The sequence below is a fragment of the Lissotriton helveticus genome, chromosome 6 (genome assembly GCF_964261635.1).
Source record: "Lissotriton helveticus chromosome 6, aLisHel1.1, whole genome shotgun sequence".
Taxonomy (NCBI): domain Eukaryota; kingdom Metazoa; phylum Chordata; class Amphibia; order Caudata; family Salamandridae; genus Lissotriton; species Lissotriton helveticus.
In genome coordinates this window covers 1,406,721,744-1,406,744,098 of record NC_136067.1, presented here as the reverse complement: position 1 = coordinate 1,406,744,098, position 22,355 = coordinate 1,406,721,744, and the positions used below count along the sequence as shown (strand labels likewise).

Below are 22,355 nucleotides of genomic sequence, written 5' to 3'. Positions count from 1 at the left end.
ACCGGGTAGAGTATTGTTAGAATGCCCTTCTCAGTAACTCAGTTCTCCTGTTGAACTAACAGCAATTCAGTACGGCTCCAGACAGGGTCTGGGGAAAATATATCAGTGTCTGAACCTCCATCTGCTAATAAGTAAATATGTATCTGTCAAAGAGGGGTGTCTTTACCTAGCGTTCATAGATCTCAGCCAAGCCTTTGTCAGTGTCATCAGAGGTAGGTTATGGAGAGTGCTGTTAGCAAAGGTAGCTGATTCTAAGATTATTCATTTACTCTCCCAACTCCACTAGGATGTTGTATGTTGTGTTATATTTGGCCCCAATGAAGAATGCATACCGCCAATCAAGGTTATCTGGGGTGTCAAACAAGAATTTCTTTTGACCCCCTTTCTTTTCAGTCTTTATATAAATGGCCTGGACACATATTTGTGGGGTGTAGAAGGTGACCCATCAAGGGTAGGAACTAGTAGGCTATCAGTCCTGATGCATGCTGATGATTGCATGCTTATGCAAGAGCGGGGCTGGGCCTCCAGAGGTTTCTAGACATATTAAATGCATTTATGAATGACCTGGAATTGTCAAGCAATAAAACAAAATACTTCTCTATGGTGTGTGTTTGTCCTTTAAGTAAGATCAGCCCCCCTAATGTCAGCGGCACCAAATTACAGTGTGTCCCTACCTTCTCATACCTGGGGATCCCCTTTGATAATATAAGTTCATATAAACATCTGTTGAGGGTGAGATCTGTGCGACTTGAGCAGACTGTTACATCTCTGTTCAAGTTTGCCTCCAAATTGGGGTCCTCACCACTGGAAGCTATAATTAAAATCTACAAGGCTAGATGCTTTTCGATCGCCTTTTATGGTGAAGGTATCTTCGGGTGAAGTGACTCTTCACAACTGCAGGTTAGTGAAAACAATTTTCTGCACATACTGCTGTCAGTACCAAGAAGTGTCCCGACTAATATGTCATGAGGAACTGGTCCTACAGTATCTAGAAAACCTCGTAAAGATAGCACCAACCCTATTGTGGCTCTCGGTATAGTCCAGGCCCGTAGCTGCACTTAGTCAATTGCTAATAGCCGACTGTCTAAACTTAAGAAAAGCTCAAAACATGAACTGGCTGGCCTATGAAAAAGCACAGTTGTTTTCTATCGGAAGGGCAGAGGCAGCCTACAGAGTGCTAATCAATCGATCAAAGTTTCAATAAAGAATGAATTACTGGGTTCAATAGCAAGGGAAAGAGCAGGAATCGAGATCCGGAAGAGGTCAGTGGAAGCATACTTGTTCAGGGTACCGAGGCATCAGAAGTTCTATCTGATAAGCTTCAGACTTGACATGGCCCTTTTTCTGATATCCCACCCCGCTGATGCCCACCGCAGTAGAGATCGTGTTCACTGCCCATGTAACTCACGAACCCCTCAATCCCAGCTGCACTTTTTATTTTGTTGCGACTTATATAAAGACTTGAGGAAGAACATTTTAATGCCTTTATTAAGGAGTCTTAACATCAGCGTGTGCGAAGCAGCACTGCATTATCTTCAACTGCTGCAATCTGACTTGGTTTGCTATACAGTTTACAGATTCATGGCAACCACAGTTAAACTGTGTAGATTAGTTGGCAAGTAAAGATAATCTGGTGCCGGCACTGTGTACAGGAAGTACCAAGCGTGGAAATAAATGTGGATATGTTTCTATATCTATATGCTCTAGATATGTTTCTAGCACTATTTGTTTCTTTTTAAATTTGATATATGATATTATTGATGAATTGTTTTGATTATTGCACATTAATGCACTTAGTTGCCCCTTGTTTAGCGCTGTTCGTAAGGCAAAGAGGGGGCTGATTTTAGATATGATGATCTTATACTTGTGATTTTAGCATGCAATTTTAAATGCAATTTGTATGTATTCTTTTATGTTTTTTTTTAGCAGAATAAAGACTTACTTGACTTGAGTATGTCAACAATGGAGCTGTAGTAGACTCTGTCATTGTCATACATAAGGTCGCGAGCTTCTAAATTGGGCCGGTGGGCCTTGAGTTTGGCAGAGAGGGTACTCTGTCGCAGTTGCGGTGGAGTACCCTTTCCGCCAATCTCTAAATCAGCCCCTAACTCTCATTTGAGTAGTTGTAAGTGGGGTCTGGAAAGGTTTGTGACACCTACAGTATTCAGGCGAGACAGAATTTGAATTTTTCACTTTGTGCCTTTAGGTTGGTCTATGGTAATATTTATTAACACATGCTATTACAGTTGGTTAGCTGAATTTTAGAATCTAAATATTATAAAACATTCTTCAGAAGTTCATCACTGTCTTTGCCCTTTAGTTTTTTGCTTTTAAACCTCTTCCTTTGGTTGCACCAGTTAGTCATTTAACCGTAAACTGTTATTTATTATAGAGACACAAAATTCTGGTGAATGTGTTGTTTTTAAATATTTGGACCCAGATTTATGTACAATTCACTCAGCACAGCAAGTAAAGTTGCTGCTCTGCATTGCGTGAATGGGACAGAGCAGCACAGCTCCATATCTACTTAGATGTGGTGCTATTGTGCTCTCTCTCTCTCTGTGCTGGCACACTTTTGGCTGCCATGCGCCAACGCAGAGAGCCTTGCACCACAGTGCAAGGGTGTTATCAGTGTGTGATTCTTAGTTTGTGTACTGGAAGGAATCCCTTCCAGTACCAAAACCAAGCTTTAAGGCATTTCCCACTTTATATGTGAGTTATAGAATGCAGAAAACTTTCAAAGAGGGAACAAACATTGACAAAGCCAATAGGTTTTGCTTATGGGAGAGCTATTGGCTTTGTCAATTTCTTTAAGCCATGTTGTACAGCAGCATGGCTGAAAGTTAGAAAAAAAGCTATTTGACATGCCCAGCATGTCCAGCGCAAACCATGAGGGGGAGTGATCCTTTTTCTTAGTATGAGATTATTCTCTTGTTTCATAAAAAAACATCTAATTATCTTAGAGCCAAGCTCAAGTGTGCCATGTTGGACCCTTATGACGACAGTGCCAAAAGGTTATTTAGAGAAGAAAGAGCAGCGCTGTCTGCATCTTAGTAGCATCTCAAAACCTGAGGGCATGATTTTTGGGCCACAATAGAGGAGTGGGGAGGGAGGACAGGGGTGCAAATAAACAGATAAAAGTCCCTCTGAAAGCAGCGAGTCATAGAAGGACCCTGGGCAAGGGAAGCAGTACTTGGGCCATGCTCCAGAGTAGGAGCAAATGCACAAGATGAAGTGAACCCGACATTCTCTGACCAAAGAGGAGCAAGGTAATGTGAGTGACGATGAAGCAAACCAATGGTAAGTAAAGGGCGGGCTATATTGCTCCTGTAAATTAACAAAGTTTCTCATAAGCTTCAGTCCAAGCACTGTCTCAGGTGAGATCTAAAGTATAAGGTGTGGGTGGTAAGGAGAGGAGGAAAACTGTCAAAATTGCAAAGTTGCCCGCCAACGTTCTAAAGAGCATAAAACAACCTACATTGCCTCCAAACCAATTAGGTGCGCTAGGTGAAGATAGGGCAGTGTTAAACAAAGGGGAGGAATTATTTAAAAACAAGCATTTACAATGCAACGGTTTCGCCTTTGGAAAAGTTAGAGCTATTAGCAATGTAAATGACAATGCCATTTATTTATCTGTTTTCAAAACCAACACATATATACAAATTTTGTCATTTACAATGCCAATAGCTCAAACTTTTCCAAAGGCGAAACCGTTGCATTGTAAATGCTTGTTTAAATTGCTGGCGGGGTAGGAGGCAACACAGGAGGGGTGGGGCTGTCAACACCGACAACGGAGGGTGTGAGAAAACAGCACGATGACACCTCCATTGATGGCACATGGACAGTGGAGAGTGGAATGGGGTAAGCTGATGGGTAACGGAGGACGGGGGGAGAATAGGGGTAAGTTACAATGGAAGGAGGGAGGGTGGGTGGGGGCAAGCACAGCGGAATGTTTGCAAACAACAACAGAGAGTGGGAGGGGCAGGCACCGACCAGTGGAGGCAAACCACAATGTGGAAAACAGCAGAAGGATGGAAGGCTAGTGTGAGCAAGCAACAACACAAACACCAATGGAGTAAGGGCGGATACGGGTAAGCAACACAAAGAAGGGAAGGCGGGTGGGGGTAAGCAACCCTGACTAGAGAGGGCATGAGGGTGGGCGGGTGTGGACAAGCAACAAGGGAGGGAGGAGCACGGAGGGAGGAGAAGGACACAAGGGAGCCAGTTAAAAAAGATGCATCCTGGTAGAGTGCTTAAAAAAGCAGTGCCTAAATAAATAAACAGTGGAAGGACACAAGTAATGCATATATGCTCCAGGGGTGAGACAAACACATGAAGAGGAAGGACGCCTACAGCAGCTGACCAATAAGAAGCAATCAAATGAGAGTGACCGTAAGCCAACCAATGGTATGCAACATGCAGCCTCGAATCCCACTAGTAGGAAACAAAAGGTCTGGAAGAGACAGCACATGTGCTGTCTGGGAGAGACCTAAAAGGGTGGTGGGGGATTCTTGCATCCTGTTTATCCTTGTAAGACACTACTTGTAAGTATATGCTGCCTGTCCCCTGATCCTTGTTACTAGACCTGGAAAAACGTGCACTAAACTGGCAAAACAGAAGAAACACTAAGTAATGTAGTGGGAATCCTACTCCACCTCATGCCGTCTCAAAAACCTGTTGTACAGTCTGTAGCTCTTTACAAGATTTCTCTTGGTTTGTTGTACATTGATGTGTAATTTAATCAGCATAGTTTAAACATGCATGTTGTTCATCCAGAATCTAATGTACAATCTAGGTTCAGCTCCCTTAACGGGGGACCAACTGGAAGGGTGAAGAATGGTTGCAGGCCACATACGGTCTTTATGTGGGCCTGGTACATATTTGCAGCATTCAATCCAATGAAGGAATTTAAGGGATTCTGTAGTTTCTGCCGATTCCTAATGCAGATATTGATATATGGTATCTTTTATGGTCGTAGCTTCTTTCAAGGCTTATGATTGTCTATTCCTCGTTTAACCGATGCCATGATGTCCAGGTGTATGCGGTCACTTTCATTAGCAGTGGCGACAGGTAGGGGGCATAACCAGGCCCACAACTTCTTTCACGTCCACTTGAGTCTAGAGGGTAGTGGCAAGTGACGCTGTAGTGAGGCCCATGGCTGGTGAGTGTACATGGCTGTAGGAGTGGAGGTGCGGGCAGAGGGGTCTTGCTGGGCGGCACTGTCCTTCTGTGAGGCTTTGAAAAGATTGCAGGATGAAGGACAATGCAGGTCTTGCACTGCATAGCACGGCTGTCTTGTCCTCATGTCCTGTTCTAGGGGGTTAAGCTGACTCTGTCTGCCAGTGCTTGGGCCACAAGTACAGGCATGCAGATTGGTTAAACAAGAAGGTAAAGAAAACTGTGTGGAATGGTAGACCTGCAGCTGAAGGAAAAGCAGCTAAGAGACTTCTGGCGGAAACCAGTTGTTGCGTGCCATAAGCACGGTGGGCTGGTGGGAAAGACGTGTAGAGTGTCATAGGTTGTAATGTATGCAATATTATGAACGAAGAGCTAGTACCCAGGACTTATATGGAATTGTAATGGAGGGAATAGGCTTTGACGAATATATACTCTGCATGGAGACTAGGCCCAGGACATCATGGATTTAACAGTACATTGAAGCAAAAAATATTATTCTGTTCTGAAAAGGAGGCACAAATAAACTGAATTTGACTACACTTCCTCCTTTGCTTCTAATGCTGGAGAGGAGTTTTCAGTCCAGCAACTGCTCGGTGGTGTGCGTAGGCATGTAGTGGTTGCAGAGCTACCAGACGGTTGGCCAGTGTGCGTTATGAGCAAGTATTCTTACAAATAACAGGGATATGTGCACCACATTTTCATCTTAGTAGACGGTTCTGAAAAGAATTGTAGGCGGGTTGACGGGTAATCTTGTACTACTATTCAGCTGTGTGCTCAGTCAGGGCTTGAGAAGCGAGAAACTGAGTGGCTGATGAATAAACAGCTCCATAAAGACCCATCAGATGCTGCGAGTGTGCTTACCTCGCTGATCGTGGATTGATCGATGCACTTGAAAGTTAACTCATTTAGCAGACAGGACAGTATTTTAGTATTGTGTGCAGCATTTAACTTTGAATTAAAAAAGTAAGGCTAAATTACGCCCCGCTTACCTCCTCACATATTAAGGGCCAGACGCTGCCTCAGCTCCTCGTGTTGCAACCGGAAAAAAGACGGAGTGCTAGTCAGCTAATAAAACAAGGGGAAAACGGTGAGCCGTGTAGAAAGAAAGAAGCGCGGCCGGCATTATGATAGTTAAAGCAGAATGGCCAGCTGCAAACAAAAACAACAAGTCAGGTCCCGGGACGTGCTGTGATTGGCTGACGTCACGGGGGTGTCCCGGGCCGGCAGCCAATCACAGCGCGGCCCGGGAAATGACGTCACTGGGGTGTCCCGGGCCTGCTGCTTTCCTCGCTGATCGTGGATTGATCGATGCACTTGAAAGTTAACTCATTTAGCAGGCAGGACAGTATTTTAGTATTGTGTGCAGCATTTAACTTTGAATTCAAAAAGTAAGGCTAAATTACGCCCCGCTTACCTCCTCACATATTAAGGGCCAGACGCTGCCTCTGCTCCTCGTGTTGCAACCGGAAAAAAGACGGAGTGCTAGTCCGACAAAAACAAATGCCGTGATGAAAAAAGGGGCGAAGGGGCGGTGACGAAAAAAGGGGCGGCAAACAAAAGCCGACAAAAACAAATGCCGTGATGAAAAAAGGGGCGAAGGGGCGGCTGACGAAAGAAGGGGGCGGGACTTAAAAAAAGGCACGGGAACGCCCCCGATTCGCGTCCGGACGGGCAAAGAGTGACGGACAGCAATGTCTGCCAATGGCTAGCCTCCATTTATGGAGCTAGCCAATGATAGACTAAGGCGGTACATTGGCACATAATGTAGATCAACAGATTTCGCCTGCGCGAACGCTGCTGCGCAGCGGACGCCAGGCGAAACCTAAAAAGTAAATAACACTTTTAAGAAGAGGACCTGAGGGGACCTGCGCGGATATATTCCCCACTAACAATAATCTAACAAAACCAAACATCTGCAGGCCTATCTGAGTTCAAGAAAAGGGGGGAAATCTCTCTAGCACAGACAGTACAAGCTACTACCTCCCATTCAAAATTCAGGGAAGTCCTTTAAAGAAGACGGAATCCCATCACCTACCGAGGTGGCATGCTTCATCATCTGGGATCTCCTCTTAGTTTCAATCCTAGTGCAACCAAGGGCTACAACCCCCTCACTGTGAGGGAGGAGCTCAGGGATGTTTTGTTTGCTCAGAGAGAAGGATCGACTAAGATCCACATGAAGTGAAACATAAGAAGCATTTAAGGGTGATGGTTGCAGTGCGTGTGGTGATATGTGAAGTGATCTAAAATTGACTATCAAGAGAGAAACAAGTTTATTAGGTCACTCTTGATGTCAAGAGTAAAAACAGTGCATGTACAGTTTAAGAAATAATGACTGCACTGGTCCATATAACAGGTCTACATGTTTCAGCCATAATGATCAGTTTATGATCTTGGCCTTCCTCAGGACCTAGAAGTTATTCACTACTGCAAAGTGAAAAGAAGAGGGATACAGGTGTTGATAAAAATAGGATGTATGACGATACATCACAAACTCAAACAACGCGTGCTTTTACAACGCGGTTTTTAGTTTGCATGTACCGTCACAACGCATGTTTTTACAACGGATGGCATTAGTTCGCATTTCCTTTGAAATGCATACTAAATGCCTTTACAACAAACCCCATTACCCTGCATGTATTTACAACGCAAAATAGCCCCCAAACAGTAACACACTACCCTACATAACACACACTCCACAGCATTACCATACAGTAAAAAATAGTACACTACCCTAAAACAGTACTCCAAACACGACCCTACCCCTACGCACAGTCGGTCCCCTTTACATGAAACACTACCGTACCAGACCCGCTGACACAAACCTAAACCCTAAAGTCTAAACCCTAAAACACTACCCTACACTACGACCTCCTGACACGACCCTAAACCCTAAGCCCTAAAGCCTGAAACACTACCCTACACTACAACCACCTGACACTACCCTAAGCCCAAAGCCCTAAAGCCTGAAACGCTACCCCACACTACAACCACCTGAGACTACCCTAAACCCTAATCCCCCTTTCCCTCTATTTCCTTGTGGTCGTCTCTGCTTCGGTTACCTGTGTCCCGTTCCCGTTCCGAGCATCGCCGTCTCTGCTCCCGGTTCCAGCGTTGCGCTGCTCCGGCACCATTACATCGCATGCGTTTTAAAAGCACATGCGTTTGAAAAGCACATGCGATGTAATGGCTCGCGTCGGAATGTGTACACGTTGTTACGTCGCATGCGTTGTAACGCATGTGACGTAACGGCATGCGTAGTAACAGCCGCGTTGAAATGGCTGCAACCCATAAAAATAACATATATATGGTTGGAACAAATACAACCTACATACTCTTGTGGTCTCGGTTTGTAGAGATATCATAAGGATACTGATGTTACCTGTAAGAAGAACAACTCGCATAAATACAGTGAAAAATGCAGGGAAGAAATATGGTATTAAAATTATTCCTGCCAGAGGGGATACAGCCTTTACCACGCAGGGATTTTGAGCATGCAGCCTTTACCACACAAGATAAGTATGTGTGCCTAAACCACACAGGACTTTACTAGACAGATAAGTATTTTGTTTAAAATAATATAATTTTTATGGCTTTTTTAAATTGATTTAAGGGATAAGGGATGGGTAAAGGTAAAGGGAGGTACGGGTGACTTCAGGGTTCAGGGATGGGTAGAAGTAAAGCAAGGTGAGGACTACTTCAGGGTTAAGGCGTGGGTAGAGGTAAAGGCAGGTGAATGTGACTTGAGGGCTCAGGGGTGGATATTGGTAAATTGTGGTGAGAGTGATTTGAGTGCTCAGATGTGGAAAGAGATAAATGGAGTTGAGAGTGATTTGAGGGCTTAGAGGTGGAAAGAGATGAAGGGAGGTGAGGGTGACTTGAGTGCTCAGCGGTGGGCAGAGGTAAAGAGATGTGGGGTGACTAGGGATCGGGGTGGGTAGAGGTAAAGGGAGTTCGTTTTAATTATGCATGGGTGTCAGACAGGGGTAAATTAGAGGTAGCTTGTGGAAACTGTCACCTTAGAAAAATCATGGTCGTTGCTGCCACATTTGTTTTCGATTTTAATATTTTCTATTTTTTTCTGAATTAGCCACCTCATTCAGCTTGGCACTCTACTTTTACGATGGAACACTATGGAGGAAGATCAGAACACACCTCTTGGTTTCAGAGTCAACAGTATGGCCACTATGCCACTTTTCCTCTTACTTAGGTGGAGAGTAATATCACAGCATGGAGTGTATGCCTTTGGGCAAACCAAAGTTGCTAGTGAAATATTGAAAAGGGTGGAATAATAACCCTCGTAATAGAGGCTGATGCCTGACGCAATAATAAAACCTTGCACCACCCTCCTTTACATCATCGCCAAGATTTGGTGACCCAATTTTTTCGGGTCCAGAGAGTGAGGGGGTAAACCGCATAGCTCAGGGCTAAAGCTGATGGCGTATGTGTTGCCATGTGTGCGACCCATTCTGTCACCCCACTGTGAAAAAAATGTAATGACTAGGCTTGTATAATATAAGCGTGTGAACTGAAGAATGCCACAATGACCAATACAATGAGGACATTTTGTGATTCTTTACTGAGTTCTAATCTTTTAGGTTTCAGTTCTCTTTACAGTATTACCATGGATAACAGGGTCAATAAGGACCATGTGGTAGAATTGCTGGGTGTGTGACTCCCACCAAGCTTCACTGAGGATAATGGATACACAGAGCAAAGGCCTTTTTGTTAACAAGACCTGCCCTTTTGTGATTTACCCTTCCTTGCTTCTCTGTCTTAAAGGAAAGCACCCTGCTAGAATCAAGTTTTTGTACTATCCACTCTGCACTCTTTGTTTCTACTTACACTCCAAAGGGCAAACTACCTTGGTGCTCTTCTTCCTGGTTTCCTTTCTCTCGCCCTGGCTACAGGCATGGACTCAGGTATCCCACCTGGGCACCTCGGAGCTTTAAGACTATTCTCTGTCCTTTTTTGACAACGCCACCACCTGCAATAACTATTCCCTTCAAACTACAGGTTCTCCACCATCTTTCAACCTGTCGAAACTTCCCTCAGACCTGACTCCCCAGTCGCACCTGAGGATAACTATCTCTAAATCCCTTTGTGGGTTTGACTCCCAGGGAAGCTGAGGATATTTTGATGCGCTTTGCCAGGATGCAAATGACGTGCACGAAGTTTGGATCCACTTTGCTGTGGAAAAAATAATGCAGCTCCACTTCTAAAGGGGCTTGGTGGCACTAAGAGCTCTGGAACCTACTGTCCTACAATCTCAGCCTGTGGTGTCACAGTGGAGGAGGTCGTGTCCTCAGCTCCTTTTAGTGAAATGCTTACCTCCCCTGACACAGAACACCAGTTGTACTCCTGCCCTCTTAGAGACACTATAGAATGAGTGCCAGAAGTGAGCAAAATGGTTGTCCAGCTTTCTGCTCCATAAGTTTTAGATTTGAATCCCAAGCACTCCACAATTTTACAAAATCACAAATGTTAGGTTTCACTTAACAGGCAGCTTTTAGCTGTCTGTAGTTGAAAGCCTATTGTCGACCACAGTGCTTTAAGAGGAATATAAAACGTTTGGATGGGGCTCTCTATAAGAGTTATGACCTAAGTAATTAAGGCATAACTTAAAATATGTAAACTACAACAATGTATAGAGACCTTTATCTGGGGAGGTACGGGCCCTAGAATGGCTAGAGACTGCATATCTTCTGGTTGCTGTAGATGGATTGGGTATACCACACTTATTGCGTTATTATGAGACGGCTGAGCTGCGATTCCTGGTGGAATGGCAATGACCACACACAGAGAAGCATTGGTGTTTCTTAGATCAGACGGCCGGAGGCAAACTGCAAAAGAATAGAGGATTTATTTAACACACAATGCCTGCTAGAGTTTCCGAGAGTGCAACAAGAATTTGGGTTACCTGACACTGAGCATTGGCACTGTGTTGTAATCCATTACTGGGTAAATCACCCAACGATATGCCCCCATGCAAGCAGGCTGCTTACCCCATTTGAATGCTGGATTCTATCACGGCGGGATGTTCGCTGCTTGCTGTCTGACATCTACACCTTCCTGAATACTCCTGCTAGGCCCCTGGCCTCGCCAGCCAGATCACAATGGGGGTTGGAGTGCCTGCGCCAGTTTTTGCATAATGAATTATCAGATATTTTGCGACAAGCCTGCACCTCAGCGTGCAGTGCCTATGACAGGGAGACTCTCCTGAAGGTCGCTCACTACTGGTACTATACACCTTCGTGTCTTGCCAAGTGGAAGAGTACACTTCTTCAGGTACATTATCAGGTACATTATCCCACTTTTTATGGCACTGTCGTAAACTTCATCGTTATTGGTCTGAAGTTATTGCAGACATTGGTCAAATGTGTAAAACCGAATTGCCTTGTCTCCCTAGTTATACTCTTTTGGGTCTTCCCAATGCCTTAACATACCCATTACGTGTCTCTTGGCGGGAGAGCTAGAACCCTAGCACGTTGTGCTTCGAAACAGGTCTTGCTGTCAAGATGGGGTACAGACACCATACCCACACATGCTGATTGGATATACAAACTCTGGGATTTACTTAGTATGGAGAAATTGACAGCGATTGTACTACCCAGGTTTGAAAAAACATGAGGCCCTTGTCTGAAATACTTGTCTACCACTTTCTGAGAGCATTTTTCTCCAAAATATTTGCAAGTTCTTCGCCTTACTGCAGATATGACGACTGCAATTTAATCCTTTTCACATGGTGGGATGGGGACAGAGGATGCCTTGCGTAATATTATGTGTGAGCATGATTTGTTATTTCTACCGTCATAGATTGTATCTTCTTATTGGACTTTTGTTTTGTTTTGTTTTACATCTCTCCCATTTTCTTTCTTCACTGGTCTCTTGATGGTAGACGAATGACTACGTTGTATTTCCTGTTTAAAAATAAATAAAAATGGATACAATCCTAAAATATTTGACCTACCATCATGTGCTTCATACAGCATACTGTCTGACCAGCATTTAGGTGCCACTTTGCGAAGTTTCTCCAATTACATCCAGACATACAACACAACAGCAAACATATGCCTAAACAAGTTAGATCCAAGGCTTTCTGAGAGCTTGTTAGCAATGTAATATAAATGAGTAACATCAAAGATTTTGTTGAAATATTTAGAATTGGTAATTACAAATGGTATGTGTGACCTTCACTGTGTGTGCACTGGAAAGAGGCCAACGATTGGATGAGCATGTAGTCTGAACGATGTCATGGCCCACTGACTCAAAGTGCCTTCAGCCTCGGCTCCAGAGCTCTCATCCGTATCCCATTATGAGCACCACCCTACAACCAGAACTGATCTGGACACCTAACTGCGACTCAGTTCACATCTATCATACAAGCATTGGAAAACCAGTGACTTAGCATTTTTGAACTCTTGTCTTTGCCAACACCTAGTAAGGTTAATTCCAATTATAATACAAAATTGCACTAAAGCAAAACAGTTTACAAATGTTAACCAAGTCTTTTTATTTTTATATACAGCATTTTGCTAAAATCTTTGTCAAAGCCAGCATGTCCCAAAAGGCAGGACCTGTTGACTTTGCCAGTGCTTGTTGTCTTCTGCCCACTAAAGAATACCGCATGGGGCAATGTGCAGGCCCCTTTAGCCATTGGCTAATTACGATGTGAGTGTTGGAATTCTACTCTTTCACAATTAACACATCAGCATACAAAGTAGTTTCCTTCAGTGCGAGGGACTACTATGGCAGTGTGTGCTTTTTGAGAGCAAAAAATATTTTTGCTTTTACCACAGTTTCTTTTCACAATGGGAAGCAGCTTCCCCAAACAATAACGTGTGCAAAACCCCTGACAAAACAAAGTAGCCAGGGCTGGATCAATTGGCTTGACCAATGCTTGTTGATGGTTGGAGTGCACTGTTGTCCAAGAAAACAGTCCGGTAAGGACCAATATATTTCCTACCAAAGAGCGCCCAGTTTTTCTATACAATGTCTTTCACCTGCTCAGATTGAAACGCTCTACATTTGATTTGATTTTATTCAAATGTGTGTTGTCATGGTGCAGCAGGCCGCAGTTGCTTTCCCCATCAGGAAACGCCTCAAGGCACACATTTGCATATGAGGTTTGTGTTCATAAACTGTTTGAGGAGCTGTCCTCGCGCCAAAATCTACTTAGCTTATTACCCGGTTCTGTGCACTGGAAGCCTATTGTTCATTCCACGGACATAGACTAATTTATATGCTTTTATGCTTTTTTTAAATGCCAGATTGAATACCCCTGGATTAGGAACTCTAAGCAAATGTTTGTCAGATTAGTCATCCGCTCAGGCTAAGCAAGATCTAGGCAATGTAATGAATGATGGATTACTTCAACCATAAAAATGGGGTACCTTTTATATGTATGATAAAAGGTCTCTGGAAAGGGGTGAAGTAATCTTCATATACGTTGAATAATCCCGCAAAACATGTATCTCTTTTTAATCTACTGTTAGACTAGGATAGAGACAGTAACTTGATACAGATTCATGTCAAGTATTTTTATTATTGTATTTATATAATAATAATAAAATGCATATATACGTTATGTAAGTATTTGTGCACAAAAAATTAGTATAGAGCAATGCTCATACATATGAATAAGTTTCATTAATATGAGGGCATAATTTTTTTGAATGAAATTATTCATACTGTGATTGCATCTATATCTTAAATCTCAGGATACCTACACCAGTCCCCCCCCAATAACTCTCACAATTCAACCACAGTCATACAACACTCATCATTCTTTCATACATGTTCACAGAATTAAAATTCACCTATTCGAATAGGTGAATTTTAATACTAGTATGAATGTTTTCATGCACATAAATGACCATCTCTCATATTAATGAAATGTAGTATTTGTATGTATGAGCATTGGCCTGTACTAATTTTTGTATATAAATATTTAATACTGATAGGGCCGGGTTCCTCACTACTAATTTACTCTGGGATCCCCTGGTCCATGAATCTTTGTTGGCTGCTGAGAAGTGGAGAGGGGACAAATAACGCATTAAGACTACTTAACTACTTTAAGAGCCATTACTCTGAAGAATCACAGACTCTGAATTCTAAGTTAGAGGGTTTATTACTAAGCCAAAAATAATTGGACATACAAGCACCTCAAGACGAGGTGGTAGAAGTACATGTGAACTAATACAAATCCAAACCTACGGGCGGACAAAGACGCTGGATCATAAACAGAATGACAAATTTCAGGAACCAGAACCCAGGCAATCATTGCATCTATGTCAAGATCTGTCTTCATTTAGGAAAGTACTTGAAAAGCATTAGTATATCCCTACACTATCACTACGGTGACATCCCTACTTAGCATTCCCCAGGCAAGATCAGGAAAAGGTATCAGTGCGTGAAGACTTCCTAAGAAGTGCACTCATGTTGTATGGGTCTCAAGTAGCCAAAGCTACAGAGCTCGTTCTACGGTGCTCTTTCCCTTCTCCATCGATCTCCTCACTTCCTCTCCTGACTCAACCCCCGGGGCACTGTACCTAATACAAAACGCAAAACGCAAAACACGCCCACTGCTTGCATCTTGATCACCCCATCCTTTGGCACGTCTCATAGGTGAATTTCCATTTAGTTTTAATACTCCCAGCTCCAGGCTCGATGACCTTGATTCCCAGGTCTCCTTCAGTAAGAAAGAACACTGGTTCCCAATTATCAGCATTCTTGCATAAAAGTATCATCTCCTCCCTGAGCCTAACTCCTAAAACAAAAGATGTTATTCTAACTAGTAAAGACGACTTTCTCCAACTGCAACAGAAACATGAGAACAGAACAAATCCAACATACATATGAAATTCATCTCCTTACCCCATTACGAGAGCAGTCAGGAAGAATACATTTCAGGCCTACAGAAATCGGCCAAAATAAGAATGAAGCACATAAGTCCTACGAGGATGCATGTAAATGAACAAGTTTCCTCACATTACATGAACGCTTTTGAATGTGCAAATCATTATAAGCCGCCTATAACCTTTACACATTTAAATTCGAGTTGCCACATCTGTGTACAACTTTAATCTAGTGCATGTTTATCTCTATGCATTACATTATAAATGAGCAACTAAATTAAACAATTACAGAAAGGCTACATTATTCAAAACACATCTGCCACGTTATGTCTTTACATGTCACAAAATTGTTCTAATATCTCACTTTCACAGCTTATTACAGAACACTGTAATGACCAATGGTCAACACGACAACGGAATAAATGTAGGTGCAGACTACTCGTGATTACAATGCACCCTTACAATTGAAAGAGCACCATCGCACTCCATCAACACTATTATATTAATAAATTAATTTGAAATTAATTTGTATCAAGTTATTTTCTCTATCCTGATTTGACTATTGATGATTAAAAAGCAATATAGGTCTGGTGGGTTTATTCCATAATTACAGGCTGATTGACTGTAACTTGCTAAAAACCTGTTACCAGAAGGCCACCAAGATGCACCAGACGGTCCAAAACCCCATTTCACCGGAGGAAAAGGCAGCTAATGCAGCTGGTCTCAGTAGTGTTTTCTTAAGCATTTTTATACATTACTGATTATACTCCGTCAGGGCGGGGGTTCAGCACTGGTGCCACTCAGTGTGACACATTTTGGCACCCTCATGACATCCTCCTCAGATTCCCTCACCACCACCGGGAACAAGTGGCCTTCATCTCTCCATAGCCTCTTCTATCATACATTTAAATTCATTTAAAGCACCCACATGAACCCTTTTTAGCAGCATTAGGAATAGATAATGAAAGACTGGGGAAAACACATGTGGCCTCATTTACAATATTTTGACACACAGCAGTGCAGCAAACCTTCCTTCTGTGCTTGCTGTGTGTCAAAAGAAAAGGGGAGAAATGCACCGTATCTACAAGGTACTGTGCATTCCTGTATTTTTCCCCTGCTCTGGTGTACAATGGGCTGCCATGCTCCAACACAGGCGCCCTTGCTCCATGGTACAACTGTGTCTGCGTTCTATGGGTGACTATTTTTCTGCAGGAAGGAAAACCTTCCTACACAAAAATAATCACAAGAGGTGTTTTCGTCTTTCTATATGTGCTGCTAACTGCAGCACACACAGAAAATTGAAAAACAATGAGAAATAAATGTATTTCTCCTTGTTCCACCTCCCTCATGCCTCTCCTGGGAAAGCGTAGGAATCTGACGCATTCCCAGGTTTGCAAAACCTTGTAAATCTGGGAATGCATCAGGTTCCATGGATGTTGCTGGGAACACCCACAGCAGCACTCATGGAACGCCCCTTGTCACGCAGAGTAATCATTGAAAGGGGCCCATATGCAAGGTGGCTTTACGTAGCCTTGTAAATATGAGCAGGCGGACTGGGCAACCGGTGAACTGTTTTATTTTTCAGCTCTAGGGATGTGGGGCGAAAATGGAGGAGCTGCCCGTGGAGGCCACGGCTGAGACAGGCTGTGTACTTATTTAATGATTGACCATTCTTAGTCTACAAACAACACTGTAGCAATTGTTGCTGTCTATGAAGAGACGTCTTTGTCTGCAAATTAACTTGACGGTCTGCTTTCCCTATTGAAGTTTCCAAAAGATTAAGTGGGGTTTGAATGAGCCTGTCTTTCAATATCTTTTCTTGAGAGTACCTTTGAGCAGGAACTGCTGGGTGGCTGTGCCATATCACCCACGTAGCTGCATGAATTACTGACACCCACATCATGTACACAGTCATTTGTATTTACTTGCATTACCAAAAAAACCAGTTACATCAGTGAACAGATTCCTGCTAGCCCCCCTCCTTCCACCACTCCACCCGCACATCGAAAAACTTGCAGGCATTCAGCGTCTGCCCAAGACTTTGCCCCTGTCCTTAAAAATGTAGGCCCACAACTGTTTCTGGGAGTTCCTCTCCCTTACTGATGCCAGTGTTGGTGTCAAACCCAAAGCCATCCCATCTCCGAGCATCATCCTCCTCATATTAGTCATATTAGTCATATGCAGAAAAGTGCCCTTCAAGTGCAGGGTGCACATATGGTACTGCAAACTTGACAGGAATAGCTTACCCCCAGTCACTATTAGATCTGCGCTATCCGTCATTGTTCTTTAGTATACTTCGCCACCCCAGTTCAGGCACAGCCATACGCAAATCAGTCTTGACCCTGTTTCTCATGGGAACAGCCCAGCCCGAACTGCCAAGCCAGGTCTTCTCTGGACCGGAAACAAGCATCCCGCGAACAGTTTTGGGGTAACACCCTTCCTCAGCCAGGCTAGCTTGAATCCAGTGGCAAAATGAGCAAGGGACCCAGAGTCAGGGTATGCCCAGATGTGGGTCCCTTGCTCACTTTGCCTCTGGATTCAAGCTAGCCTGGCTGCTGACGGCTGTTACCCCGAAACCGTTCCTAGGATGCTTGTTTCCGTTCCAGGGTAGACTTGGCTTGGCAGTTTCGGCTGGACTGTTCCCATGAGAAACAGGGTCAACTCAAGACTGATATGCATATGGCTGGGTCTGAACTGGGGTGGCGAAGTGAGCTCAAGTCGGTGGTATGAGGTACAATCTCACAACTCTTCAGGAATTCATACATCAATATCCACAAGTTTTTTTATTTTTTTATTTAAAAAAAGTACTTTAATTCATGAACTACTAAACACTAAACACTTAAAATTACAAATGTGCACAATGAAAGCCAGACCTGTGCAGTTATTTCTGACACAGAGATCTGTGTAAGAAGGCCTCTCGGAGAAAACCGTTTCTATTGTGTTTATTGCAGATTTCACAGAACTCCTTGAAGCACACAGTAACACTGGATAGAGCAATGTCTAGTTAGTGCTTCCCTCTGTATTTTTATTAAAATAGTAATAAACCAAACAATAAAGGTTATATACATATACATATTTGTTAGTTATGTAAACAATATAAATCCCCTTCCAACCGTATTTGTCACATGACTACACCATGCTAAGCCCCTTTGTAGATTATTTGACACAGGTCTGTGTTAACAATGACCCTATCAATTATGAGCATTGGACACCTTCTAAGGCTTGATAAGACAGCGATCAATAAAGATACTATAAGAAAGTTTAACAAAGAGGATCCTAAACCCTGTCTCTGTGCTGCCTTTACACCCAAATTAATTTGTGATTATATGAGGTGTGGTAGAAAGCTATGCTGTCATGATAGACCTAAAAATGATCTTTTTCTCTTTAAATAGTGTCTCGATATCCCAGAGTGCTTTTCAGTGTTTAACTACATCAACTTGTCCTTTTCTTCTTGCTTTCCAGAGAGGGTCCAGCAGATTCTGTGCCAAGAGGGGGCTTTGCCGGTGCTTACCATATTGCTACAGTCTTCTGACTCTGAAGTTCAGGTAAAGAACAGAGCACACAATATTCCTGACCTAAGGTTGCCTTTATCAGCCCTTCAATGCAGACATGCAAGCAGTGCCTGCATTGAACACAGAAAAATTAATTGAAATTTAATGAAGTCAGTGCAAATAAAACGAATCAAGACTGCCTGGTGGGAAACAAATGAAGTACAATAGAATCATTTAGCCTTTTCAGCTGACTACTTCCTGTTCAACTGGATGGGCCTATATCATAGCTCTGTCTTTGTAGAACGTGTGACAGTTGAACAAACACAGATTATGACATCTGCATTACATTGTGATCTGATATGATTGACACCGCCAGCTGGCCAAAACTGACACGCATGCTGCTCGTGCTGTGTTTGCTGATACCTCACTACGGTTCTGTACAAAAGTCAAGTGTGATTGTGCATGCAAATAATGGTGATTAAATATGTCATGGTGCACCTGTGCCTTTCCAGCAACTAAGTAAATGGGAGACATATTCACTTCAGTACACAGCAAAAATAAGACATTGCCCATAATCCTACCAGGTTCATTTTCAAAGTCCGCTACTTCTCTTCATTGAACCTCAAACAATATCAAATGTATGTATTATTGAGGAACATCTATACAGACTGTGTTTGACAGTCCTCCTTTATCTTGTGGAAAAAGTCCTGAATCCAAACATGATGGTTGTGGTGCTTCTCCTCTATAATTTTCTTCTGTTGATTTTGATGGTTTTTGATGAGGGAGGCAGGCTGAGGGCTATGCTATGCTTTATTTGAAAGTGGCAGAAATGTCTAACCTCTCCTCAGATTACTACAATGTTAAACTACAGGATATACACACAGCCACTACTTGCATGCCCCTTGATGCCTTCTTATATTATATTATAGACTGCGTGGCTAATGTAGACAGGCACATCCCGACTTCCCTCAGGAGGCCGCCAGACTCCAGTCGCTAGACTGTATTTTGACATCACCCTTTCCTAATCACCCGATTATGCAATTGTACTCTACCATGCAGACCACAGCTCTGGTCATCAAGCCCAGGGCAACCTGGAATGGCAATGTGAACTTGGCAATGATATCCTGGATCAACAGTGGATATACTGTTGCGCCTACACCAGTACGCTCTCTCAAATTATAGGCTCTGTGTTACTCCAGTATTGGAACTTTCATAGATTCACATGCTTGAATCATTCCCCGTTGTCGAGATGGGAGTCACTGGTACATCAAAATAGCAATGCAAAGCTATTACCAACTAGAAACTAGGCCTAGGCCCATTTCAGTTGTGTAACATATTCACCTCTTTTTGTAAAAGAGACCAAATAAAACACACAACCAATCAGATTAGCCTCACCCTCTAGAACCCTCCTGAGAGAACCTCATACCTTCAGATTTTCTACTGCACTTTGTGCTAGTGAGTCTCCACTGAGCTCTGCTCAGTTATTCCTTATTCTATTACTCTTACGAGATATTTTCAGCTATTTTATCTTCCAGATTACTCTACAACTTGGTTTTCTTAATTCATCATGGCTGATGAGGAAAAAAAGACAATTTTAGAGCTTGTGCCACCTGCTCTAAGAAGAGGCTTTATGCGGATGACCCTCATAAGGACTGTTTTTACTGCCTGTACCCTGACCAAAGAGCCAAGGATTGTAATGTATGTCGTACCTTTTCCATTAAGACCTTGAGGGATCATGAGGGACCTCTCCTTACCTGGCTCCAGAAGTTAAAATCCAGGAGAGAGCCTGTTTCTAGTGACGACAGTGATGAGGCCTCATCTGCTTCGTCATCTAGAAGATCTGCTAAAAGGGGGAGATCGGAACCCAATTCTTCAGTGGAGTGCCCTCAGAAAGCCTCTAAAAACACCTCCCATGGGTCTGACAGGCTTAGTCCTACTAAATCTCCTCACTGCAGTGAAAAATAGAGGAAATGACTTATGACAGGAGATGGTGGAGTAAAGAAGGCGAGCTCTGTTATCCAGTATTATGGGTGTCTTTCATAGATTATCATGCCTGAATCATTCCCCGTCGTCGAGATGGGAGTCCCCGGTATATAGAAAAGTAATGTCCTATAGACATACATAGAGAAAAGTAGGCCTAAGGGCCTTGCCTTAGTAGCCTATCTATGTCCTTTTGTAAAAAGGACCAAACTCCTGAAGGTAGCCAATCAGCTACCACCTCCCTCTAGAACCTTCCTGCCAGGAGCCTCAGTCTCTCAGATTTTCTACCTCACGTTGTGCTAGGGAGTCTCCACCTGAGTTCTCCTCAGGTTTCCTACATTTATCTATTTTCCTCAGAAATTGGATATTTTCTTCAACAAACAACAATGGCTGATCAACAGAAGAAAGGTCTTTTCAGAGCCTGTTCATCTTGTGGTAAGAAAAGACTGCACGTCGATGACAAGCATGAAACTTGCCTCTACTGTCTTTATCCTGTTCATTCTCCAAAAGAATGTAGGATTTGTAGAACATTCTCTACAAAGACACTTAAAGACAGGGAAGGAAGTCTGCTCCTCTGGTTGAACAGACTCAAAACCAGAGATGATGTACAGTCTTCAGAGTGTGGTGAAATGGCTTCAGTTTCATCAAAACTATCCTTGAAGAGGCCAAGGGTTGCTTCCCCTAGCCCTACAGACGTTCCTCCTAAAAAGACTGCCACAAAGTCTTCTGAGGTAAAATCTGTCACGTCTGAAAAGGAGGTTTCCACCTTCAGAAAGCCTTCTCGGTCATCGACGACGAGTTCATCGACGATTTCTTCAAGAAAAACAGCCTATGTCTCCACGTCGACGACGACGGTGTCGACGACGATGGCGTCGTCATCCTATTCATCGACGACGATGACAACTCAATCGTCGACGGAGGGTAAGCCACTGACATCGATTATACTTATAAAAAAGCAATCGACGTTGCTTAAGGTTCCGTCGACGGCATGGTCGACGACGACACCGTCGACGACGAAACAAAAACCGTTGACGCCTACATCGATGACGAAGACGCCATCGACATCTGGTGCACCGTCAACAAAGACATCGACGACGGTGAAGGCATCGTCGACGCCGAAGACACCGTCGACGAGCATGCCGTCGTCGACAAAGACACCGTCGACGAAGACACTGTCGACGAGCACGCCGTCGACGACAAAAGCACCGTCGACAATGAAAGCACCGTCGACGACCACACCGTCGACGACGAAAGCACCGTCGACTAGCACGCCGTCGACGACCATACCGTCGACGAAGGAACCATCGACGAAGGGAACGCCGACGACCTCACCGTCGACAATAGAAAAACAATCGGCGTCAGCACCGTCGATGACACCGACGACGACAACATCATCGACGCCATGGAAAAAAATCTGATTTAATTCCGCCAAAAAGGAATAAAAAAAATCCTATTACGCCAGATCTAACATTGCCAAGTAGGGTACAAAGATTACCCCCATCTTGTCTCCTACAAGATGATGAGTCAGAAGATGACCAGTATGATCAAGCTACTAGTCCTTCAGACCTCATTGTGAAGTGCCAGAGCACGGATGAAGATGGTGATGCTGTCGTTTTTACGGAGGAGACTGTACATACACAAGTCCAGTCACAGGTCACTCCTATGGTCTGCCTTCCAGTATCTATAGTCTCAGATCTTCAATTCCTGATCCAAGACTACAAAAAACGATTTCCAGAATCACCAGCGGCCCCTTCAATGGAAAAATCTCCAGCATCATCCAGACCGCACCCATCTCCAAAGACAAGACCACCACCTTTGGATATCCCTCAGGAGAGAGAAACGGTTCATCACA

The 22,355-nt window shown here is 43.5% G+C and overlaps 1 protein-coding gene across 1 annotated transcript in view; it reads left to right on the top strand.

The window, feature by feature from the left end:
- Positions 1-22,355, top strand: part of LOC144761766 (uncharacterized) — a 638,918-nt gene that overhangs the window by 328,686 nt on the left and 287,877 nt on the right. Inside the window, exon 6 of the mRNA XM_078647014.1 lies at positions 18,495-18,577. Coding sequence (XP_078503140.1) covers positions 18,495-18,577 — 83 coding nt within the window. The remainder of the gene's footprint in view (positions 1-18,494; positions 18,578-22,355) is intronic.